The sequence below is a fragment of the Rhinoraja longicauda genome, chromosome 15 (genome assembly GCF_053455715.1).
Source record: "Rhinoraja longicauda isolate Sanriku21f chromosome 15, sRhiLon1.1, whole genome shotgun sequence".
Classification (NCBI taxonomy): Eukaryota; Metazoa; Chordata; class Chondrichthyes; order Rajiformes; family Arhynchobatidae; genus Rhinoraja; species Rhinoraja longicauda.
This window is the reverse complement of record NC_135967.1, coordinates 44,187,630-44,214,682: the sequence shown is the minus strand read 5'-3', so window position 1 is coordinate 44,214,682 and position 27,053 is coordinate 44,187,630. Positions and strand designations below refer to the sequence as shown.

Below are 27,053 nucleotides of genomic sequence, written 5' to 3'. Positions count from 1 at the left end.
CAATCAAATAAAAAAATCAACAGGAGTCTGCACATTCAACAAATCATTTTTGATTACCCAAATCTCAACTTTAAACGTGGAACATACCGTCCGATTTCTTCTCGATGATCTAAATGGCTCGCAGTGCGATCTTTTTTGACTAAGGAAGCCTCATAGCCGAGATCCTACAGAAACAAATTGAAGATTCCTGAAATCTATCTGCTGCTTTCACCAGCTTAATAAAAACTTTTAACACAATTTGTACTAGCGTTTTGATTATAAGTTCATGTCATAAGTGCGGATTGTGGATGATCAGCCATGATCACAATGAATGGCGGAGCTGGCTCGAAGGGCCGAAAGGCCTCCGCCTGCACCTATTTTCTATGTTTCTATATAAATGATAGGAGCAGAATTAGGCCATTCAGCCCATCAAGTCTACTCCCCCATTCAACCATGGCTGATCTCTCTCTCCCTGCTAACCCAATTCTCCTGCCTTCTCCCCATAACCCCTGACACCCGCACTAATCAAGAATCTATCTATCTCTGCCTTGAAAATATCCACTGACTTGGCCTCCCCCAGCCTTCTGTGGCACTATGATACAAAAATATTTATTTCCTTCATATTATTTAATGTACATAATACTTACATAGCAGTTTCCTTTGTCAGCTAAAATTGGCGTCATTCCAATGAGCCTATTGAATACTTTATTTTTCACAAAGAACTTTCTGTCTGAACAGACCAAAAGCTTTTCACCCAAGTGCATATAAAACACCCCACCCATGACCAAAACAAAAAGGAAAGTACAATGGGGAACTTTATAATCCACAACAAAGCATACTCAAGCAATAACAATTATAACATAATTATAATAGAAGGTAGACACAAAATGCTGGAGTAACTCAGCGGGACAGGCAGCATCTCTAGAGAACATGGACAGGTGACGTTTCACAGAGTGCTGGAGTAACTCAGCGGGTCAGGCAGCATCTCTGGAGAGAAGGAATGGGTGATGTTTCGGGTCGAGACCTTTCTTCAGACAGATGTCAGGGGAGTGTGCGGGACAGAGATAGAATGTAGTCGGAGACTGTAAGACTGGTGGGAGAACTGGGAAGGGGAGGGGATGGAGAGAGAGGGAAAGCAAGGGCTATTTTCAGTTAGAGTAGTCAATGTTCACACCGTTTGGGTGTAAGCTGCCCAAGCGAAATATGAGGTGCTATTCCTCCAATTTGTGCTGGGGCTCACTCTGACAATGGAGGAGGCCCAGGGCGGAAAGGACAGATTGGGAATGGGAGGGGAAGTTAAAGTGCTGAACAACCAGGTGAACAGGTAGGTTAAAGCGGACTGAGTGGAGGTGTTGAGCGAAACGATCGCCGAGCCTGCACTTGGTCTCGCCAATGTAGAGAAGTTGACACCTGGAACAGCGGATACAGTAGATGAGGTTGGAGGAGGTGCAAGTGAACCTCTGCCTCACCTGAAAAGAGTGTCGGGGGTCCTTGGATGGAGTCGAGGGGGGAGGTAAAATGGACAGGTGTTGCATCTCCTGCGGTTGCAGGGGAAAGCACCTGGGGAGGGGGTGGTTTGGGTGGGAAGGGACGAGGGAGTTGCGGAGGGAACGGAAAGCAGAAAGGGGTGGAGATGGGAAGATGTGGCCAGCAGTGGGATCCCGTTGGACTGTAAAATAGAAGTTAAGTAGGTCCAAATTGTCCATTTAAAACACAAGATATTAAAAAATAAAAAATTACCTTCATGCATTTAATGATGTCGCGAGGTCCAATGCACTCAGGATCAAACTTCACATGTGCTTTATTTGTGGCCAGGGCTACTGAGGTATATAATATACCTTTGGTTTTCATGAGTGTAGATTCAATATTATGAACACATGAGGCACAAGTCATTCCTCGCACCTGGGCAGGAAAGTTGAAAGAAAAACAATGCTCCACATTAACCATTTTGGAGTGAAAAGTGAAATGTTTCCTTCATAGCAAACTCATGCATTCTAACTTGGCACTCATTCCCAGCTACATACTTTACCTAGTACTAAACGTTATTCCTGTTATCCTGTAGGAAGGAACTGCAGATGCTGGTTTAAACCATAGACACAAAAAGCTGGAGTAACTTAGCGGGACAGGCAGCATCTCTGGAGAGAAGGAATGGGTGACGTTTCGAGTCGAGACCCTCCTTAGAAATGTCACCCATTCCTTCTCTCCAGAGATACTGCCTGCCCCGCTGAGTTACACCAGCTTTTTGTGTCTATCTTCCATTTATCCTGTAACTGTACACTGTGGAGGGCTTGATTGTAATCATAGAAACATAGAAAATAGATGCAGGAGTAGGCCATTCGGCCCTTCGAGCCTGCACCGCCATTCAATATGATCATGGCTGATCATCCAGCTCAGTAACCTGTACCTGCCTTCACTCCATACCCCCTGATCCCTTTAGCCACAAGGGCCACATCTAACTCCCTCTTAAATATAGCCAATGAACTGGCCTCAACTACCTTCTGTGGCAGAGAATTCCACAGACTCACCACTCTCTGTGTGAAGAAATGTTTTCTCATCTCAGTCCTAAAAGACTTCCCCCTTATTCTTAAGCTGTGACCCCTGGTTCTGGACTTCCCCAACATCGGGAACAATCTTCCTGCATCTAGCCTCTCCAACCCCTTAAGAATTTTATATGTTCCTATAAGATCCCCCCTCAGTCTTCTAAATTCCAGCGAGTATAAGCCTAGTCTATCCAGTCTTTCTTCATATGAAAGTCCTGCCATCCCAGGGATCAATTTGGTGAACCTTCTCTGTACTCCCTCTAAGGCTAGAATGTCTTTCCTCAGATTAGGAGACCAATTAGTCTTTCCACTGACTAGATAGCACGCAACAAAAAGCTTTTCACTGTACCTTGGAACACGTGACAATAAACTAAACTATCAAAGGTATGACAAAATGCTGGAGTAACTCAGCAGGTCAGGCAGCATCTCAGGAGAGAAGGAATGGGTGACGTTTCGGGTCGAGACCCTTCTTCACATTTGTACCAGCATCTGCAGTTATTTTCCTACAAAACTAAACTATCAATGTAACTATCAGTCAGTCAACAACCCATTGTGCTCTGCATGCACAACTTATCAGGGAGGTGGACAGGATACATGGTGGAATGAGAATTGTAGGAAGTTTTTACTTCGAGCAAACTCTTATGCTATCATTCGGAAGAAAAAAAAGAAGCAATTTGTAGAATCGTACGAGTTATTCAGCACGGAGAAGGCCGTTTGGACCCACTCATTCATGCCGATCGAGTCACAATTTGCCTGCAATTGGCCCATATCCCTCTAAATGTTTCATATCCACATATCTGTTAAAATGTCTTTTAAAAGATTGCAATTGTACTAGCTTCTACCACTTCCTCGGACAGTTCATTCACATACCTGACACGATGTTGCTCCTTAGATCCTCTTTACATTTTCCCCCTCTCACTTTAAATCTACTCCCCCTCTCCTCCCCTGGAAACAGGATTGTGGTCATTCACCTCATCCATGCCGTTCACAATCTACATTCCTCTTTATGGTTACCCTTCAGACTCCTGCATTCCAGGGAAAAACATCCCTGGGGAGAAGGCAGGAACGGGGTACTGATTGAGAATGATCAGCCATGATCACATTGAATGGTGGTGCTGGCTCGAAGGGCCGAATGGCCTACTCCTGCACCTATTGTCTATTGTCCATCCCCAGCCTAACCAGTCTCTCCTTATGAAGTAACCTCTTCCGTGCCAATAACCTGATCGAGAATGTTTTCTGCTCCCTTTTCAGCTTAATGACATCCTTCCTATCCCAGGTGACACAATACTGCTGGGCATTCATTTCGCAATTGTACCGATGTGGGATGAGACTGGAGCACCCGGAGGAAACCCACGCAGTCACAGGGAGAACAAACTCCACACAGACTGAACCCGAGATAGAAACATAGAAAATAGGTGCAGGAGTAGGCCATTCGGCCCGTCAGCCTTTCAGCCATTCAATATGATCATAGCCGATCATCCAAAATCTGTACCCCGTTCCTGCTTTCTCCCCATATCCTTTGATTCGGTTAGCCCAATGAGCTATATCTAACTCTCCCTTGAAAACATCCAGTGAATTGACCTCCACTGCCTTCTGTGGCAGAGAATTCCACAGATTCACATCTCTCAGGGTGAAAAGGTTTTTCATCATCTCAGTCCTAAATGGCCGACCCCTTATTCTTAAACTGGTCAGGATCAAACCCGAGTCTCTGGCAGAGTGTGAGGCAGCAGCTCTACAAGCTTTGCCACTGTGCCGCCCAAATGACACGATATGCAACAGTTCCCTTAGATCCAATACTTCACCAAGGTCCATGCCCGCAAAGTGAAACACTTCCCAAGATGCAACTTGGCGAGGCTGACAGCAGTCAAATCTTATATCATCATCGAACCTGTGGCGCGTTTCACTTGTTAAAAACAAAACAATTCAGCGATAATATTGGAAGAGAATACTCACGATCAGTTCCAAATGACCACTTGATCCATCGCAGTCCTCTAGCACAGACGCACCAAACCCCAACTCCTTTATTAACTCAGCGACGTCTGGGGGTTTTATGATAGTTGGGTTATACCTCACTTCTGCTTTCCCAGCCATTAGAGCGACCAACACAGAATGTATACCTTATCAGGAACAAGAGTGCAAGTTCAGTGTCAGTCAAGAATGCTGCATTTCTCTCATTCAGTCAAGAGTGCTCGTGTCCTCCAGAGATGTTGCCTGACCTGCTGAGTTACCCCAGCAATTTGTGCCTTTTTGTTTGAAAAACCAGCATCTGCAGTTCGTCGTTTCTGCAATGGATTTATTCTTTTGGCTATCAAAGTGAATAATACTACCATCAACATGGATCTAACACAAGGACATTAAAAACAGAGGCATCCAAGAAAGATGCAAGAGGTTGAGAAACAGAAGGTAGACACAAAATGCTGGAGTAACTCAGCGGGTCAAGCAGCATCTCGGGAGAGAAGGAATGGGTGAAGTTTCGGGCCGAGACCCTTCTTCAGACTGATGTCAGGGGAGGGGGCGGGACAAAGATAAGAAACAGAACTTGTGTTCAGAGACACAGCGCTCTGCAGATGCTGAAATCTAGCGAAAAACACGGGCGTAGTCGTAGAGTTGCTGCCTTACAGCGCCAGAGACCCAGGTTCAATCCTGACTATGGGTGCTGGCTGTACGGAGTTTCTATGTTCTCCCTGTGACCACGTGGGTTTTCTCCGGGTGCTCCGATTTCCTCCCACACTCCAAAGATGTGCAGGTTTGTAGGTTAATTGACTTCAGTAAAATTGTAAATTGTCCCCAGTGTGTAGGATAGTGCTAGTATACAGGAGTTTATTCACAAAATGCTGGAGTAACTCAGCAGGTCAGGCAGCATCTCAGGAGAGAAGGAATGGGTGACGTTTCGGGTCGAAACCCTTCTTCAGACTGATGTCAGGGGGGCGGGACAAAGGAAAAGGGGTATAGTATACGGGAGTGATCATTGGTCGCCATGGTGGGCCGAAGGGCCTGTTTCCACGCTGTATCGCTAAAGTGAAGTCTAAAACACAAAGTGCTGGAGTAACTCTGCGTCTCAAGCAGCATCTTGGGATGACATGGATGGGTGATGTTTCAGGTCGGGACACTTCTTTAGAATTTGAGTTTGGTAACTTAATGCCAGACCTAGAAATCATAGTTAGCAACATAGAAATATACCATTTGGCCAGTGTCAATGGGAACATTTACATTAGGTAATTTCACGTCCCAACTCTTGGTCTAGAGACTTGCACTTTATGGTGCGTCAGGTACTGTTTCAGTACTGAGTAGGAAGGAACTGCAGATGCTGGTTTAAACCGAAGATAGACACAAAAAGCTGGAGTAATTCAGCAGGAGAGGTTCGCGGCCTGTCCCGCTGAGTTACTCCAGCTTTTTATGTCTATCTACTGTTTCAGTACCTATATGTGACAAGTGTATCTGCCTCCAAGAATCCCTTGGAGGTAGAATAATTCAATTGTTACATTTGGAGTAATAAAAATGAATGGCAGATGCTGGTTTATACCAAAGATACACACAAAATGCTGGAGTAACTCAGTGGGTCAGGCAGCATCTCTGGGGATAAATGGATAAAGGTGACGTTTCGGGTCGGGACCCTACTTCCGATGTTTTGAGTGTTTTTTAAAATAATTTCTTCCCTCCTTTCCTGCATCCCTCTGAAAACATGGCAGAAGGCCAGAAGCAATGATCATCTTTAAAAGTGATTTATTCACAAAATGCTGGAGTAACTCAGCAGGTCAGGCAGCATCTCAGGAGAGAAGGAATGGGCGACGTTTCGGGTCGAGACCCTTCTTCAGAGTGAACTCAACAATGTGCAGAAAGTGTTGACATTGCCTGCTCCATCACGGGTACTGACCTCCCCACCAAGTAAGAGCCTCAAAAAAGCCAGCTAATACAATCAAAGACACGCGCCACCATGACCAAGCTCTCATCTCGCTGCTACCGTCGGGAAGAAGGTAGAGGAGCCTGAGAAGTGTCACCAGGTTCAAGAACAGCTTCTTCCCATTAGGTTCAGGCTCCTGAACCATTCTGCACAACCCTACCTCAGTTCTCCCCTACACAATTCCCATTAGTGATACAGTATAGAAAGAGGCCCTTCGGCCCACCGAGTCCACGCCGACCAATCACCCATAAACTAGTTCTATGTTATTGCAGTTTCCCTACACTGGAATTTAGAAGGATGAGAGGGGATCTTATCTAAACGTATAAGATTATTAAGGGGTTGGACGCGTTCGAGGCAGGAAACATGTTCCCAATGTTGGGGGAGTCCAGAACAAGGGGCCACAGTTTAAGAATAAGGAGTAGGCCATTTAGAACGGAGATGAGGAAAAACTTTTTCAGTCCGAGAGTTGTGAATCTGTGGAATTCTCTGCCTCAGAAGGCAGTAGAGGCCAATTCTCTGAATGCATTCAAGGGAGAGCTAGATAGAGCTCTTAAGGATAGTGGAGTCAGGGGGTATGGGGAGAAGGCAGGAACGGGGTACTGATTGAGAATGATCAGCCATGATCATATTGAATGGCGGTGCTGGCCCGAATGGCCTACTCCTGCACCTATTGTCTATTGTCTATCCTACACACTTGGGGCAATTTAAACCAAGCCAATTCACCTACAAATCTGTACGTCTTTGGAGTGCGAGAGGAAACCGGAGCACCCAGAGAAAACTCACACAGTCACAGGGAGAACATGCAAACTCTGTACAGACAGCACCCGCAGTCAGGATCAAACCTGGATCTCTGTCGCTCTAAAGCAGCAACTCCACCACTGCCCAGTCACATTAATTAAAGGAAAGGCAAGGTTGCCGATAAATGATGTATAAATTGCTTTCTTATAACACAAGAAAAACTAACAAAGCTTTCGATAATATGCTACAAATCACATGGATTAATGAAGATAAAAAGTTCTTACAATCGTTCCTTTATAAATTAAAAACATGCATTAGTCTAAATTAAATCGGCAAAATCATCTCAGATGTTTACAACACTAATTGAAATAAAAAGAATGATCAAAGATGGCTAATGAGGCTATAATTTAATAAGTGGCTCAAAGGAATCACAAATGCAATTTGGGAGATTATTGGATCCAAAAACCAAACTGACCCCACACAAAGTCACAAACGTTCCTTACGACTTTTATTTGAGTTGTACTACAGCAGAATTAAATCGGAATTAAATTGAATAAAACGGTCAAATGGATTGGTTCTGGTCATTTTGGGAAGGAAGGCTTGCCCATCCAGTGCCTCCACAGATGCTGTTTGACCCCTTGAGTTACTCCAGCACTTGGTGCTTTGTTTAAGATTCCAGCACCTGCAGTTCCTTGTGTCAACAATTGGGTGCAATAAACAAACTGCTGGAGATACTCAGCAGGTCAGGCAGCATCTGGGGAGGAAAATAAACCCGAGTTTAGTAATGGTTTTTTAAATTGTAAAATCAAAGAGGAAAGTACAATAAAAGACTAGGAGATGTGGGCAGCACGGTGGAGCAGCGGTAGAGTTGCTGCCTTACAGCGCTCGAAACACGGGTTTGATCCAGACTACGGGTAGTGTCTGTACGGCGTTTGTCCGATCTCCCTGTGACCTGCGTGGGTTTTCTCCGGTTTCCTCCCACACTCCAAAGACGTACAGGTTTGCAGGTTAATTAGCTTGGTGAAATTGTAAATTGGCCCTCGTGTGTGTGGGATAGCATTAGTATGCGGGGACAGCTGGCCGGCGCAGACTCGGTGGGCCCAAGGGTCTGTTTTCATGCCGTATCTCTAAACTAAACTAAATTTGGTTACAGGGAAAGAACAAAAGCGGCTGATGGATGCCAATTTAAGAAAAACACGTGACAAAATGGGAAAGAAGGGCTTACAGAGAATGGCCTAGAATTACATGGGACAAAGAGATAAACTGTACTAACTGCGGTATTAATAAAACAGAAATGCAAGAATAAGTGCATGAAGTGCAGAGTGGAGTGGGTGAGAGAAGACGTGATCTTGACAAAGATTGCATCAGACATGCCATACAGTTTCCTATCAAATAACAATGCACATTGATTGAACTGGCAATTATACCACGTAGAGGTCAGCTAATATCTGAAGTAAAAAAAGGTTATTTCCTTCCGCACAACAACGTTAACATTTCTTTGTCCTTATTGTTGCAAATGCCCAGATATGATTTTGCCAATGTTCTACACATAACTTTATAAAAAGGCATAGATTGAGTAGATGTGGAGAGGATGTTTCCACAAGTGGGAGAGTCTCGGACCAGAGGGCATAGCCTCAGAATAGAAGGGCGTACCTTTAAAATGGAGATGAGGAGGAATTTCATTAGCCAGAAGGTGGAGAATCTGCGGAATTCATTGCCACAGACGGCTGTGGAGCCGTCATTGGGTATTTTTAAAGCGGAGATTGACAGTTCCCTGTCAAAGATTATGGGGAGAAGGCAAGAGAATGGGGTTGACCGGGGAAAATAGATTAGCCATGATTGAATGGCAGATCAGACGCGATCGGCCAAATGGCCTAATTCGGCTCCTATGTCATTATCATAGAAGCTTTACAACTTACACAAAGCAGCTTAATGTGGCAGAATATACCATGTAGCTTCACTTGATTGATATCGAAGGCAATTAGACACCGAGCTGCATTGTGAACTAACGGGGACAAATGGCGGAATAGGTCTTAAAGTAGACTATCGCTCATGTACTGGGCTGGTGCACACTCCTGTGATCAGCAACGTCACTAAAATGAGCAACTGATGTTCTATTTTAAATATAAAATTCATCACACGTGATGAACCTAATAACTAAGGTGCAAACTTTGCAATGCAAGAAAGAAACATTTGTGACATTGTTTGGGATCATATTGTAAGTGATGCTAATTTTGTAAATCTGTGGAATTCTCTGCCACAGAAGGCAGTGGAGGCCAATTCTCTGAATACATTCAAGAGAGAGCTAGATAGAGCTCTTAAGGATAGCGGAGTCAGGGGGTATGGGGAGAAGGCAGGAATGGGGTACTGATTGAGAATGATCAGCTATGATCACATTAGATGGTGGTGCTGGCTCGAAGGGCCAAATGGCCTACTCCTGCACCTATTGTCTATTGTCTATAAATTTGCCAACGACACCACTGCTGTTGGCCGAATCACAGATGGTGATGAGTCAGGGTACAGAGGAGAAATAGAACTTGTGGTTGAGTGATGCACAACAACAAGCTCTTGCTCGTCATCAACAAATCCATAGAACTAAACTGCTGATGTTAGAAAGGGGAAGTTGGGAAACCAAGTGCCAGTTTTCTTTGGGTCAGCTGTGGAGACACTTAGTTAAGTTTTAGTGATACAGTGTGGAAACAAGCCTGTCGGCCCACAAATTCCGCACCGATCAATGATCACCCGTACACAAGCTCTGTTATAGAAACATAGAAAATAGGTGCAGGAGTAGGCCATTCGGCCCTTCGAGCCTGCACCGCCATTCAATATGATCATGGCTGATCATCCAGCTCAGTAACCTGTACCTGCCTTCTCTCCATACCCCCTGATCCCTTTAGCAAAAAGGGCCACATCTAACTCCCTCTTAAATATAGCCAATGAACTGGCCTCAACTACCTTCTGTGGCAGAGAATTCCACAGACTCACCACTCTCTGTGTGAAAAAATGTTTTCTCATCTCGGTCCTAAAAGACTTCCCCCTTATCCTTAAGCTGTGACCCCTGGTTCTGGACTCCCCCAACATCGGGAACAATCTTCCCGCATCTAGCTTCTCCAACCCCTTAAGAATTTTATATGTTTCTATAAGATCCCCCCTCAGTCTTCTAAATTCCAGCGAGCACAAGCCTAGTCTATCCAGTTTTTCTTCATATGAAAGTCCCGCCATCCCAGGGATCAATCTAGTGAACCTTCTCTGTACTCCCTCTAAGGCAAGAACGTCTTTCCTCAGATTAGGAGACCAAAACTGCGCACAATACTCCAGGTGCGGTCTCACCAAGGCCCTGTACAACTGCAGTAGAACCTCCCTGCTCCTAAACTCAAATCCTCTTGCTATGAATGCCAACATACTATTCACTTTCTTCACTGCCTGCTGCACCTGCATGCTTGCTTTCAATGACTGGTGCACCATGACACCCAGGTCACGTTGCATCTCCCCTTCTCCCAATCGGTCACCATTCAGGTAATACTCTGCTTTCCTGTTCTTGCCGCCAAAGTGGATAACCTCACATTTATCCACATTATATTGCATCTGCCATGCATTTGCCCACTCGCCTAATCTATCCAAGTCACTCTGCAGCCTCCTAGCATCCTCCTCGCAGCTAACACTGCCACCCAGCTTCGTGTCATCCGCAAACTTAGAGATGTTGCATTCAATTCCCTCGTCCAAATCATTAATATACACTGTAAATAACTGGGGTCCCAGCACTGAGCCTTGCGGTACCCCACTAGTCACTGCCTGCCATTCCGAAAAGGACCCGTTTATTCCTACTCTTTGCTTCCTGTCCGCCAACCAATTTTCTATCCACCTCAACATTGAACCCTCAATACCGTGTGCTTTAAATTTGTACACCAATCTCCTATGTGGGACCTTGTCGAAGGCCTTCTGAAAGTCCAGATATAACACATCGACTGGTTCTCCCTTATCCACTCTACTAGTTACATCCTCGAAAAATTCTATAAGATTCGTCAGACATGATTTGCCTTTTGTAAATCCATGCTGACTTTGTCTGATGATTTCACCACTTTCCAAATGTGATGCTATCACATCTTTAATAACTGACTCTAGCATTTTCCCCATTACCGATGTTAGGCTAACTGGTCTATAATTCCCCGTTTTCTCTCTCCCTCCCTTTTTAAAAAGTGGGGTTACATTAGCTACCCTCCAGTCCTCAGGAACTACTCCAGAATCTAAGGAGTTTTGAAAAATTATCACTAATGCATCCACTATTTCTGAGGCTACTTCCTTAAGTACTCTGGGATGCAACCTAACTGGCCCTGGGGATTTATCTGCCTTTAATCCATTTAATTTACCTATCACCACTTCCCGACTAACCTGGATTTCCCTCAGTTCCTCCATCTCATTAGACCCCCGATCCCCCGCTATTTCCGGTTATTGCAGTTTCGCATCCTACACACTGCTGGCAATTTACAGAAGTCATTTTTCCTACAAACCTGCACGTCTCTGGAATGTGGGAGGGCACTGGAGCACCCGGAGAAACCCCACATGATCACAGAGAGAACGGACAAACTCCATACAGACAGCACCGGTAGTCAGGATCGAACCTGGGTCTCTGGCGCTGTAAGGCAGCAACTCTACTACTGCGTCACCATGGTGCCCATTTACTAGCTTGGAATTTCTGGGCATCAACATCTCTGAACATCAAGGTATTTATTCACAAAATGCTGGAGTAACTCAGCAGGTCAGGCAGCATCTCGGGAGAGAAGGAATGGGCGACGTTTCGGGTCGAGACCCTTCTTCAGACTCTCTGAACATCAACATCTCAAATGACTTGTCCTGGACCCAGCAAATAGAAGGTGGCACACCAGCGTCACATCTTTCTCAGAGATTTAGAGCGATTTGGCGTGTCTGACCAACTTCAACAGGTAGAAAGGAGACAATGGAGGAGACCCAGGAAGGAAAAGTCAGCATGGGAATGGGAAGGGGTTAGCAAAGGAAAATGGTTAGCATCCGGGAGCATCTGTATGTATAGACTATGCGGTATAAAAATTCATGCCTTCCAGAAAATATCCTTAAAGAAAAACATTTGGATAAACAAGAAGCTCAGACAACTTCATTATTCCCACATTGAACCATGTATGCGTTATCATTAGAAGCTGTTACGCGATTTCAGCTTGAAGGATAGACACTAATATTCCTCTAGTACTTTTACGATAAAATCTAGGACAAAACCCCAAGGCCATTTACTCTGCCTTCATGACATGGTTTTCTGTGATAATTTATTCTACATGTTACTGTGTTAATAGATCCAGCTAGACCTTTCTTACATTGTATCCCTGCTACTTCATGGTTTCAGATTCCAAGCAAGATTACTCTCAGTCCAAACACTCCCAGTCTGACCTTTCTGTCATGGGCCTCCTCCAGTGCCATAGTGAGGCCCACTGGACATTGGAGGAACAGCACCTCATATTTCGCCTGGGCAGTTTGCAGCCCCTTGGTATGAACATCGACTTCTCCAACTTTAGATAGTTCCTCTGTCCCTCTCTTCCCCTTCCCCTCCCCAGTTCTCCCTCTATCTTCCTGTCTCCACCTATATCCTTCCTTTGTCCAGCCCCCCTGACATCAGTCTGAAGAAGGATCTCGACCCGAAACGTCACCCATTCCTTCTCTCCTGAGATGCTGCCTGACCAGCTGAGTTACTCCAGCATTTTGTGAAATAAATACCTTCGATTTGTACCAGCATCTGCAGTTATTTTCTTACACTCCATATAAAGGGTGGTGATATAGATCACAGCTCAGTTCATCAAGTGGTGTAGCTGGTAAGAGCTGCTGCCTCATAGCGCCAGAGACCCGGGTTTGATCCTGACTATCCGTGTCTGTGCAGTCTGTACGTACTCCCTGTGGCAGCAGGGGTTTCCTTCGGGTACTCTGGTTTTCTCCCACTTCCCAAAGACGTGCGGATTTGTAGGCTAACTGTAAATTGCCCTTAGTGTGTAGATGAGAAAGTGGGATAACATAGAATTAGTGTGAACAGGCGACCAATGGTCGGCGTGGACTCGGAGGGCCTGTTTCCTGCATATCCAAACTCTGAACTAAATGAGATCACGATATAAACAGAAGAATACGGCAACTTGCAAAGATTTCAGATAAGTAGCGAGGAAAAAAAAAAAGAAAATAAGCGCAAAACAAGCATAGGTTTTAGAGAACAAATTTCTCTCGGTGACTCGATAAATACATTTGCTTACCATCTTCCTGTTTCAAGTTCCTCTCTATGTTCGCGACGCAGGATGCACAGGTCATGCCAGTAACCTGAATGAAACATTTTTCTGGAGTCGGAGTCTCTGTATTTTGGGAAGTGATGCTCGATTCCTGTGACGGCACCTCTCCTTTAACTTTGGTTTCACATGTCCCATTTCTTATTTTTTTGTCTCTTACGGACACTTTGGGCAAACCGTCCAATATCACTGAAGGTTCCACGCTTGCTGCAATCATACAATTTGCATTCCATTATCCATTATGGAAAAGTGCATTAAAATAAAATACATTAAGACCAACATCTATAAAAACACACACATATATAATATATATATATATATATATATATATTAATGTGCCAGAATATACCATGTAGCTGCACTTGATTGATATCAAATGCAATTAGACACCGAGCTGCATTGTGAACTAACGGGGACAAATGGCGGAATAGGTCTTAAAGTAGACTATCGCTCATGATGTACTGGGCTGGTGCACACTCCTGTGATCAGCAACGTAACTAAAATGAGCGACTGATGTTCTATTTTAAATACAAAATTCATCACACGTGATGAACCTAATGACTACAAGGTGCAAACTTTGCGATGCAAGAAAGAAACGTTTGTGACATTGTTTGGTATCATATTGCAAGTGATGCAAATTTTTTTTTTTTGGAGCTGCAAGATAGGATTGTGACCCAGAAGATGTATCTGGATGAAGTGCGAAAGACCTGGCATAACAGGGAGACACAGTGGCGCAGCGAGAGAGTTGCTGCCTTACAGCATCAGAGACCCGCGTTCCATCCTGACTACAAGTGCTGTCTGGATGCAGTTTGTACATTCTCCCCGAGGCCTTTCTCTGGGTGCTCTGGTTTCCCCCCACACTACAAAGACGAGCAGGTTTGTAGGTTAATTGTAAATTGCCCCTATAGTGTTGGATAGTGCTTGTGTGTGGCGATCGTTGGTCGGCACGGACTTGGTGGACCAAAGGGCCTGTTTCCACGCTGCATCTCTAAACGAAACTCGTGCCACACCTTGGACGGATTAGCAAAAGTGGTCTTCCTCTAGAACCAAACTATGTACAGGTCTACCACCATTTTTCCAGCCCCATATCTAAGGATGGATGTGCTGGCTCTGGAGAGGGTCCAAAGGAGGTTTACAAGAATGATTCCAGGAATGAGTGGGTTAGCACATGATGAGCGTTTGACAGCACTGGGCCTGTACTCACTGGAGTTTGGAAGGTTGAGGGGGGACCTCATTGAAACTTACAGAATAATGAAGGCATAGATAGAGTGGATGTGGAGAGAATGTTTCCACTGGTGGGAGAGTCCAGGACCAGAGGTCACAGCCTCAGAATTAAAGGATGTTCCTTTAGGAAGGTGAGGAGGAATTTCTTTGTCAGAGGGTGGTGAATCTGTGGAATTCACTGCCACAGAAGGCTGTGGAGGCCAAGTCAGTGGATATTGTTAAGGCACAGATAGACAAATTATGATTAGAATGGGTGCCAGGGGTTATGGGGAGAAGTCAGGAAAATGGGATTAGGAGGCAGTGATCAGCCATGATTGAATGGCGGGGAAGGCTTGATTCTCCAAATGGCCTAATTCTAGTCCTACAACGTGAACTTGTGAACTTGAAACCCCCAGAATTTGATGGACTCTTAACTCAATTCTAAGTGGGCCAGCCACCAAACCCCACTGACATTAGGCTTGAGAGAAGGGTGGACCCAAGTGCAAAAGAAACCCGATACGTCCTCTTCACTGGATGCTGCCATGCCTCGTGACGGATCAGCAAAAGTGCTCTTCCTCTTGAACCAAATTACGTACAGGTCCACCACCGATTTTCCAGCTCCTTCATTAATCCGGCCAAGAAAGCATTTGAAATCCCCCTCCCCCCCCCCCGGGAGTCCCTGCTGAAAATGTGGCCTCTAGGACGGGGGAGGCGGCCGATCTTGACCTCCTCAGGACTTCCAGAGCCGATCGGCGGGTCGAATCTGCCCCCTGCGGCCGGGGCTCTCAAACTTTGGCCTGACCAGAGCCGGGTGAATCCATTCCCACAGCCGACTTCCGAGGCCGACTTTGCGAGCCGGTATCTCGGCACCCCCGGCTGGGCGGCTTCGGCGGGCCGTTCTATTACCGCTGGACTCCTCTCGGATGCCGTGACCTCTGTTGGTCCGGCAGAATGGATAAATCAGGCAAGGCTCTGGAACCAAGGGTGCCAGGGAGAGAGAAACGAAAGAAGAAAAACGGTGATGGACCTGTACCTAGCTTTCAGACATCACAGGGATCCAAAGGGGACGATGAGAACATGATACGCAAGATTTTGAAAGCAATATCTACATAATTAAACAGAAACTTATTTGTATTGTATTAAAAAGAATTACCAGGAAGAATGGCGTCAAAACCCATATCATCTATCATGTCTCTCAGCTCCTCAGCATTGGTAAACAGAGGGTCATATTCCACAATCCCATTCTGCTGTGCCAGAGAAACGCGAACCGACATCACTCCACTTCTTTTGGAAAGGTTCTCCTCTATAGTCTTCACACAGGAATTACATGTCATCCCCTTAATATTGATCATTGCCACGCTGCTGTGCTGATTCTTTCTTGTTTTGAGGGGTGGCTCGAGAAATGAAGATACCAAAGGATGCTGTGTAACACCAGGGGCAGGCAGACTATCATCAGGGAGCAAAGCTTTGAAATTTCCCGGAGGTAAAGCCTCAACAGCTTGCCGTAAGGCAGTTGGAGTTATCATGGTTGGGTTGTATTGTATGGTCGCATTCTTATTTTCCAAAGAAACTTTGACTTTATGTACAGCAGGAAGTTCCGATAAGTTACTTTCAATGTTAGTTACACAGGAGTTGCAGTGCATGCCATCTATTCGAAGAATTAGATTTGTTAGATTGTTAGTTACTTCCTGCAGAGCAGCTTTTGATGCCTGAGTCGCACTTATTAGACGTTCAATGTCAACATCCAGCTTCATAGGTTTGGCCCTGGCCTTGATTGTAGCGAAGAAGCCGGCACTTTCGATCTGACTCCTGAGGTCCTCTGGTGTGATGAGGTGGGCTTGGTACACAATTGTTGCCTCCTGGCTATTCAAGGAAACTACATTTAAAAAAGAAACATTTTAATTAAAAATAATGAAAATGATTAAAATAGCCAAATGCGATTATTTTTTGTTTAGTTTAGAGATACAGCACAGAAACAGGCCCATCGGTCCACCCAATCTGTGCCGACCAGCAATCACTTCCGTACTCTTGCACTATCCTACTCGCTAGGGACATTGTACAATTTTTACTGAAGCCAATTAACCTTGTTAGTTAAGCATAAGGGGTAGGCCATTTAGACAGTTTAAGAATAAGGGGTAGGCCATTGAGAACTGAGATGAGGAAAAACCTTTTCAGTCAGAGAGTTGTGAATCTGTGGAATTCTCTGCCTCAGAAGGCAGTGGAGGCCAATTCTCTGAATGCATTCAAGAGAGAGCTAGATAGAGCTCTTAAGGATAGCGGAGTCCGGGGGTATGGGGAGAAGGCAGGCACGGGGTACTGATTGAGAATGATCAGCCATGATCACATTGAATGGCGGTGCTGGCTTGAAGGGCCGAATGGCCTCCTCCTGCACCTATTGTCTATTGTCTATTTTATAACCTACAAACCTGTACGTCTTTGGAGTGGGGAGGAAACCGGAGCACCTGCAAAAAACCCACAAACTCCATACAGACAGCACCCGTAGTCCGGATCAAATTCGGGTCTCTGGCGCTGTAAGGCAGCAGTTCTACTGTGCCATACTATTATTTAAAACTTATACAAGATTCTTGGAGAACTTTGCCCAAATTATCAGCGTTAAAAATAAATGCAGCCCCATCCAGTGGTTTAATGAACTAAAAAACAATTACATATGCACCTTGCTCAAGATACAATGTAATAAAAAAGAACTGCAGATGCTGGTTTATACCAAAGAGAGACACAAAATGCTGGTGTAACTCAGCGGATCTGGCAGCATTGCTAGAGAACATGGATGGTTATAAAAATGTCCTTTTCTGGCTTCTAGTTCTCCCTCCGCCACCTTCCCCTTCCTCCCTACATACATTCTGAAGGAGGGTCCAGACCCGAAATGCACCCATCCATTTTCTCCAGAGATGCTGCCTGACCCGCTGAGTTACTCCAGCACTTTTGTGTCTATGTTTGCTCAAGATATATCTCCTTTGTTGAATGTTTCTCTGTGGTGCCACTGTCTTAGACTGTCATAGCAGTACTGCAGGTTTCCTCCCCCACTCCAAAGACATCCAGGTTTGTAGGTTAATTGGCTTCAGGAATACTTCTGATTATTTAGCTTTAAAAAATTTGTTGACGTTTCTTGTTGAAATACAAGTAGTTTAATGGATTCCAAATCTTGCATTTTTATACAATGAAACAAGCTCATGATTGATTTGGTCCAACTTTTTATGACGCAAGCATTTATTATTGCACATTGTTAAAATTTCCTAAAGATGTTACCTTCTGGATAATCGTCATTTGTGCTTAGGAATGCAAGTCTAGCTGAGTGAATCTCACACTCACAATTAATCAAATTGTGGGTACAAATCCTACAGCATAAAACCAAGCACAGTGTAGAATGAAGGACATAAAATGCTGAAGTAACTCAGCAAGTCAGGCAGCATCAATGAACAAGGGTCGGGACCCGTCTTCAAACTTGCCTTCAGTTTGAAGAAGGGTCTCGACACGAAATGTCTCCGATCCATGTTCTCCAGAGATGCTGCCTGACCCGCTGAGTTACTCCAGCACTTTGTATCCTTGTGAGTATTAACCCATGGTTAATACCTAGCAGTTCCTTGTTTCTACACAGTACAGACCGATTCTCTAATGCAGAATTGACGGCTGCTAGGTGGTTTTGTTAGAGGAGCAAACTTTCAGCTGATACTACTGTCAAGTTTGCTCTCAGCTGGATAAAACCAATGCCCATGAGCACTATTTTCAACAACAGTAGGGATTAATCCGTTGCGTGACTGTACTCCCATGTGCAAATATAAATATATCAACACACAACAGCAATTGTCTGGCTCAGTTTGGGGAATCGTTCAGTGCTAACATTGGCGACCACTTTATAATTGTGAATACACTGTGCCATACTTTATACACCTGCAAAGCACGTTGGACCATTCTGAGGGGCACGAAGAGCACTGCCTCCAGCTGCTTTTCACTGTACCTCGTGTATTGTATTCGTGACAATAAACTAAACTGTAGCTTCAGGGACGGTGCCCAGCGCAAAGGACCGCAAAAGAATAATTTTGAAAAACGGTCACCTTTGATCCGCTGCACCCCCTGCAGTTTGCCGACTTTGCCTTCAATCGTGCTGCTGCAAGAGTGACAGGTCATGCCTTCAATCCTCATCTTCACCACCATGTCGCCGCCTTGATCCAACTTGATGTCCTCAGCCGCCGGCAACTTCTTATCAACGAGAGAGCCGTCGCCAGCCACGTTAATAATATTATCACTGAGACTTGTGGCAGTGGAGGTGGAAGGCAATGCACCATCGACCTGATCTGGGGGCTTTTTCCTCTCCACATCTTGCACGGTGGGTGCTTGGCTTCCAATCTGCGGGCAAGGCTGGGGAGCGAGGATGGGATTCGTGTGGTGGGCAGATTCTGGTGTGGCAGGCACTGGGCCTGTGTCGGTCAGGGCGGCTTCGAACCCCATATCATCAATTGCTTCCTGCAGGGTCTCTGGACTTTGGAACTCTGGGTTGTACACAATAGCAGCATTATGGTTTTCAAGCGATACCTGCACAAACAGACATTGAAAATTGAAATGGATCACTGTCAGCTAGGAGAAGGTAACAACAAAGCAAACACAGATACAATATAAATGAGGACAGTCAGACTAGTCGGAGAACTGGGAAGAGGGAAGCGATGGAGAGAGAGGGAAGGCAAAGGTTACTTGAAGTTAGAGAAGTCAATATTCACACCGCTGGGGTGTGAGCTGCCCAAGCGAAATATCCTCCAATTTGCGCTGGGCCTCACTCTGACAATGGAGAGGGCCAGGGCAGAAAGGTCAGTGTGGGATTGGGAGGGGGAGTTAAAGTTAACCAACAAATCTGTTGGCCCACAGTCATGATCAAACCTGGGTCTCCGGCGCTCTAAAGCAGCAATTTGTGTCTATCTTTGGTGTAGTTCCTTCCTGCACAATCACCTCTTCATTTCAATGAGGTCCCCCTCTCATTGTTCTAAACTTTAACGAATGCAAAATGTCCCAGTCTCTCGTTCTGCTGTCTTCAGCCCTGCCAAACACACACACAACACACACAAAAAACCACACACACAATAAAACAATCTGGCAAACCTTCACTCTACCTCCTCCAGAGCAAGGACAGCCTTCTTCAGGTAAGACAGCTTGGATGGTGCCATGATTTGAGGGGTGAACTACACGGAGAGGTTGAGCAGGCTACGACTTTATTCCTTGGAGCGCAGGAGGCAGAGGTGATCTTATAGAGATGCATAAAATCATGACAGGAATAGATTGGGTAAATGTACAGTAGAGAGGCCACTGATTACATCATGACCTGGTTCGTCAACCCGAAAGCCAAAAAACGAAGGACATCAGAGGATAGAAATATAGAAACATAGAAAATAGGTGCAGGAGTAGGCCATTCGGCCCTTCGAGCCTGCACCGCCATTCAATATGATCATGGCCGATCATCCAACTCAGTATCCCGTACCTGCCTTCTCTCCATACCCCCTGATCCCTTTAGCCACAAGGGCCACATCTAACTCCCTCTTAAATATAGCCAATGAACTGGCCTCAACTACCTTCTGTAGCAGAGAATTCCACAGATTCACCACTCTCTGTGTGAAAAAAAAGTTCTCATCTCGGTCCTAAAAGACTTCCCCCTTATCCTTAAACTGTGACCCCTTGTTCTGGACTTCCCCAACATCGGGAACAATCTTCCTGCATCTAGCCTGTCCAACCCCTTAAGAATTTTGTAAGTTTCAACTGCCCTGTCCATCCCAGGTACTGGCCTCTCCATCATCAAAGGTATTTGTGGTAGGCACTGTCTCAAAAATCCAGCCAATATCAAAGACCCACACTACCCTGGTTATTCTCTCATTTCACTCCAACCATCAAGAAGGTTTAGGAGCCTGAAAACCGTTTCTTCCCAGAAACTATCAGTCTCTTGAACACCACACGACACTACCCTCAACTATGAAATTCTGTGGATTATGTCTTGAGTTTCACAACAGATTTTGGGGATGGGGGGAGGAGTTTGCACTAAGTGTGTTTAGTTTATTGTTACGTGCACCGAGGTACAGTGAAACACTTTTGTTACGTGCTAACCACTCAGCAGAAAGACAATACATGATTACAATTGAGCCATCCACAGGTACATGATATAGGGAACAACGTGAATAATGTTTATTGCAAGTTAAAGCCAGTAAAGTCTTACCAAAGATAGTCCAAAGGTCTCCAATAAGGTAGATAGTAGTTCAGAACTATCTAGTTGTTGGTAGGATGGTTCAGTTGCTTGATAACAGCTGGGAAGACACTGTCCTTGAATCAGGAGGTGTGCGTTTTCACACTTCTATACCTTTTGCCTATTAATTTATTGAATTTTTGATTATCTGTGTATTGCATTACAGGGCTGTTAAGCTGCTACAAGTAAGAATTTTGTTGTTCTATTGTCTCTACCTATGAAAATTAAACTCTCCTGACCAACCATTGCACAACTCACTGCTACTTTTGCAGCTATTTATAGCATCGATAGCAAAATTATTTTCTCCACCTTATTGTTAACAATAGTGATAATTCAAAGGCAGGCTCGAGAATATGTTGTTTTCAGAAATACAAAGAGGATATTTTGTTACACGACAGAATATTTACAGGAAGTGTTAATGAAAAAGAATATTAAAAGTGCAACAACACTAGCTTATATGTAGGAAGGAACTGCAGATCATAAGGCCATAAGTGATAGGAGTAGAATGAGGTCATTCGGCCCATCAAGTCTACTCTGCCATTCAATCATGGCAGATCTATCTCTCCCTTCTAACCCCATTCTCCTGCCTTCTCCCCATAACCTCTGACACCTGTACTAATCAAGGAACTATCTATCTCTGCCTGAAAATATCCACTGACTTGACCTCCACAACCTTACGTGGCAAAGAATGCCACAAATTCACCACCCTCTGACTAAAGAAATTTCTCATCTCCTTCCCAAAAGAACGTCCTTTAATTCTGAGGCTATGACCTCTAGTCCGAGACTCTCCCACTGGTGGAAACATCCTCTCCTCATCTACTCAATCTGAGCCTTTCACTATTCCTTACGTTTCAATGAGGTCCCCCCTCATGCTGGTTTAAACTGAAGATAGACACAAAATGCTGGAGTAACTCAGCAGGACAGGCAGCATCTCTAGAGAGAAGGAAAGGGTGATGTTTCGGGTTGAGACTCTACCCCACCGATTCCTTTTCTCCAGGAATGCTGCCTGTCCGGTTGAGTTACTCCAGCATTTTGCATCTAACACTAGATTATGCATGAATTTGAATTTCTATGAACCGCAGTTTTTAAAAACAACAATCAACCTGCAAACCTTTGAACCATAGCCAGTAAATGTTAAATAATTTCTGCCTCAGCAAATATCAAAGGCCAGCTTGACACAAATATAATACATTCTGCATTAAAATACAGTCAACCTAATCCAATTGTTAATCTCTAGTTTTGGCAACTGATGCCGTTCACACCAGATGTCCGTGCTAACGAGCACTATCTATGCAAATAGGCAGATATTTATCACTGTGCACCGGGCCAAACAATCCATGGTTCCTCAAAGGATCAGAACAATGGCACAGAGGTAGAGTTGCGGGAGAATTCAATGTCTTGCGTCATAGTGAGTTCACCCATTGCGGACAGAGAATTGGAATATTAGGCTAAGCAAAATAAGAGTTTTAATTTTTGATACAGAATGAAAACTGCATGGACAAGGATGGGATATCCTTGGGATTGCACGGACCACCATGAGAGGTGGTCTTGGAGGGGAGGATGCTCCTCAAACTGCGGAACATCTTGGACAATACAGCTCACCCCCTCCGTGACACACTGGTCAACCTGATGAGCACCTTCAGCAACAGACTGGTTCCACCAAGATGCAGCACAGAACGCCACAGGAGATCCTTCTTCCCCTCAATCAAATTGTACAACTCCTTCCCCTTTTGTTGTGGGGTAGACTGACTCCCCCCTCCCCAATCTTTGCACATCCCCAATCCTTTCCACTTGTCACTTTAATTTCATGTTTCATGTATTTTGTGTTTCATGACTGGTGGCAGATCAATTTCCCTCGTGGAATAAAGTTCTATTGTATCATATAAGAACGACAATAGACAATAGGTGCAGGAGGAGGCCATTCGGCCCTTCGAGCCAGCACCGCCATTCAATGTGATCATGGCTGATCATTCTCAATCAGTACCCCGTTCCTGCCTTCTCCCTATACCCCCCGACTCCGCTATCCTTAAGAGCTCTATCTAGCTCTCTCTTGAATGCACCTCACACTCATCTCTGATATCACGCGTGGTCAAATAGTGCGATGAAAGCCCTGGCTTAAATATATCCGCATGGATGAGGCAGATGGAGGAAAATAACACGTGAAGACCAGCAGGAGTGATTCATGGTTTAGTTTCGTTTAGAGATACAGCATTAAAACAGCCCTTCGGCCCACCGATTCCATGCCGACCATCGATCACCCGTTCTTCATAAGTAAAATAGGTTAAAAAAACAGAAAGCATCCTGCCTATTTTATGAAATCTCATAAAGGGTGAAAGTGGGTTACATAAATATGTGGCTAGAGATACCAGAATAACAAAGAAAAGATGATGATGAATCACCCATTCTTCATAAGTAAAATGGGTTAAAAATATAATAAATAAATCCTGCCTATTTTATGAAATCTCATGAAGGGTTACAAAAATATGTGGCAAGAGATACCAGAATTGTAGAAGATGACGAGCATTAGGAAATTATGATGAAAAATATGCGCTCTCGAAGGCATTATTGAATTTCAACCCATTTCAGAGAATTTAAAACTTGGACAAAACATAGATGCGGAAATGCTCCCTACAGAATATTTCCTCAGGCCCATTTTGTACTTTACTGCCCAAAACATGAACTCTAAGTAGATTGGTCTGCCAAATGAGATTTTGCTTTCCAAATCTTCACGCTAATAAAATCAGATAATTGAAGTAGAAATTGATTATAAGACTTGCTGCAATTATAATTTCAGGGAATAAAGTCATTATACTCACAATACAATTTCAGGATTTTTTCCTCAAGCTTAAAAAGGCAGGCCTTTATTTGATTTGTCCAGTTATAGAGGTTACAAATCTATTTAACAGACCCAGATCAGAGCTCGGTCTTTGGTGCAGCCATGATAAACCGATGACTCATGACAATAAGATTAAATTTAGCAGAGATTAAAGATTAATCAGTATCCGTTCAAAAGACCAACATTGTCTCGAGGCCAACACGTATGCAAGCTTGAAAACATTAATTTATTGTCATTCAGAGGTTCTGGAAACTATACAAAGATATAACCCTTGCCTGTGGAAAGTTATTCCAGTGCTCCATTAGAGTCATACAGTCACAAGGCACACCTTTCGGTCCAACCTTCCCATGCTGAACAAGATGTCATGAGTCATGATGTCCATCAGTCTGAAGAGGGGTCCCTAAACATCACCCATCCATTTCCTCCAGAGATGCTGCCTGACCCGCTGAGTTACTCTAGCATGTCTATCTTTGGTATAAACCAGTATCTACAGTCCATTTTAAATCCATTCCCTCAAAACCTCTCCTATCCATGTACCTGTCCAAATGTCTTTAAAAAGTTGTGATAGTATCTGCCTCGACTACCTCATCTAGCAGCACATTTCAAGTACCGTCCACCCTTTGTGTGGAAAAAGTTGCCCCTCGGTTTCCGAGAACCTACTGATTTTTGGAGAGTGCAAGATAAATTGCACTGTTCCTGGATGGTAGAAGAGAAACAATGGAAAATAATATAAACCACATTATATCAGGGGCTGGGTATTGAAGGGAACTGTCGGGAGAAAAGGTTACAGACAAAATTGTGAGGAATGAGTTTGCTCACATAAAATGACATAGACTTGTCATGCCAAAATGGCCTCCTCTATTCCATTAGATGAAACAGACCATGGATACCGAAAGATAAAAATATAAAAAGCTGGAAGCAATTAGATCAAACAGCATCCGTGGGGATTAAAACGGTCTAGCTTTTAGTTTTAGTTTTAGAGATCCATCAATGGAAACAGGCCCTGCGGTCCACTGAGTCCACGTCGACCAGCAATCACCCGGTGCACTAGTTCTATTCTACATCTAGGGACAATTTACTGAAGCCAATTAGCCAACAAATCTGCAGGCATTTCAAATGTGGGAGGAAACCGGGGCACCCGGAAAAAACGCACACGGTCACAGCAGGAATATACGAACTCTGTAGACAGCGAGCGCCCGTAGTCAGGATCGAACTCGGGTCTCTGGCACTGAGAAGCAGCAACTCTACCGCTGCACCACCGTGCTGCCCTCATTTCAGTCAATATTCAACGTTTCAGTCAATATTTCAGTTCAAATTCCCTTCAAGGTATTCACCCAAAATAACCGGCAAGAAGTGAACAACTATGGAATTCTGACCAGTCACTTCGGAGATATTTATTCACAAAATGCTGGAGTAACTCAGCAGGTCGGGCAGCATCTTGAGAGAGAGAAGGAATGGGTGACGTTTCGGGTCGAGACCCTTCTTCAGACTGATGTCAGGGGGGGCCGGACAAAGGAAGGATATAGGTGGAGACAGGAAGATAGAGGGAGATCTGGAACGGAGAATACCTTCGATTTGTTCCAGCATCTGCAGTTATTTTCTTATACTACTTGTTGCTCCACTTCGATTTCTCCTCAAGGTATGTCCACTTTGAAGAAGTTCTCCTCCTCTCTTCGACGAGAGTTTAGCAACATGCTCTCTCGCTGCTCCCCCTCTGTGATTTCTCCTGCCCTCCTACTCTACGACCACATTCTGACTCAGACTCGCTACCACAGCCACATCTACTCCTCCTCCTTCCCAGATTTCCCTCTATCTTCTTGTCTCCACCTATATCCTTCCTTTGTCCCGCCCCCCTGACATCAGTCTGAAGAAGGGTCTCGACCCGAAACGTCACCCATTCCTTCTCTCCCGAGATGCTGCCCGACCTGCTGAGTTACTCCAGCATTTTGTGAATAAATACCTTTGATTTGTACCAGCATCTGCAGTTATTTTCTTATACTACTTAAGTCACTTCGGAGAAGTCACCAAACACTTCTCCGAAGTGAAAAGCTTAACTTCCAATTACCCCCATTTAAAAAAAAGGTTTTCTAGAGATACAGCGCAGAAATAAGCCCTTCGGCCCACCGAGTCCGCACTGACCAGCGATCCCCGCACATTAACACTACCCTGCACACACAAGGGACAGTTTACACTTATACCAAGCCAATTAACCTACAATCCTGTACCTCTTTAGAGAGGGGGAGGAATCCAAAGATCTCTGAGAAAGCCCACGCAGTCACGCGGAAAACATACAAACTCTGTATAGACAGCACCTGTGGTCGGGACGGAACCCGGCTCTCTGACGCTGCAAGCGCTGTCAGGCAGCAACTCTACCACTGCTCCACGGTGCCACCCATCTATGAACAACGCCTCTATCCAATCTTTGTCATTAAAAACGAGATTACACATAGATATCAAGGCAGCAATGCCAATTAGCAATACCATGGAACTGTAATAATAAAATTGCAAGTGATGGCACAATTAAAACAAACATAACTCAATAGAAAGAAAGCTTCAACTATTTTCGATTAAAGAAATGCCAAGACTCTTGTGTTTCATCCATTGACCTTTCAGCCAATTGTTAGTCGTCAAAGGAATCTTTGGAAGATCTATGATATGTTGAAGGACCATTCAAAAGTCAAGCAGATTGAAAACTACCACTTCGGTTTCAAATTTATAAGGGAGGCAAAGCTGCTATTGCCTGCAATAGAATGGCCCAGCACTAGTAGATTCACCTGGGACATCAACAAGTAAGAGAAGAAACTGGAGGTGGATCGGTTTTACTTGGAACAGTGCAAGGACTCGAATGAAGCATACAAAATCATGAGGGCATAGAGGGGATAAATAGTGGGAAACCTTTATTCCCCAAGCAGAGATGTTCATAGAAAAATGGCAGAGGTTTAGACGGTGGGAGATTTAAAGGGGATACGAGGAGGAATTTTGTCACCTGGAAAATTGTTGGTTCTGAAACATATTGCCCGATAAGGTGGAGACACAAGAAACCGCAAAAGCTGATTAGTTTAATGATACAGCGTGGAAATAGGCCCTTCAGCCCACTGAGTCCACGTCGACCAATGATCACCTGTACACTAGTTCTATACTACACACTAGGGCCAATTTGCAGTAGCTAATTAACCAACAAACCTGCACGTCTTTGGAGTGTGGGAGGAAGCCGGAGCACCCAGAGAAAACCCATGTGGTCACAGGGAGAACATGCAAACTCCATACAGACAACACTTGTCCTCTGGTGGATGATGATGTTTCGGGTCAGGACCCTTCTCCAGAGATG

The 27,053-nt window shown here is 44.6% G+C and overlaps 1 protein-coding gene across 4 annotated transcripts in view; it reads right to left on the bottom strand.

The window, feature by feature from the left end:
- The window catches only part of LOC144600694 (copper-transporting ATPase 1-like), an 83,394-nt gene that overhangs the window by 42,678 nt on the left and 13,663 nt on the right, over window positions 1-27,053 (bottom strand). For all 4 annotated transcript variants that reach the window (XM_078412585.1, XM_078412584.1, XM_078412587.1 and 1 more), the window contains exons 3-8: window positions 18,725-19,202; window positions 15,805-16,527; window positions 13,419-13,655; window positions 4,473-4,636; window positions 1,720-1,881; window positions 88-164 (exon numbers count right to left, since the gene is read on the bottom strand). In XM_078412585.1, the coding sequence (XP_078268711.1) occupies window positions 88-164; window positions 1,720-1,881; window positions 4,473-4,636; window positions 13,419-13,655; window positions 15,805-16,527; window positions 18,725-19,202 (1,841 nt within the window). The remainder of the gene's footprint in view (window positions 1-87; window positions 165-1,719; window positions 1,882-4,472; window positions 4,637-13,418; window positions 13,656-15,804; window positions 16,528-18,724; window positions 19,203-27,053) is intronic.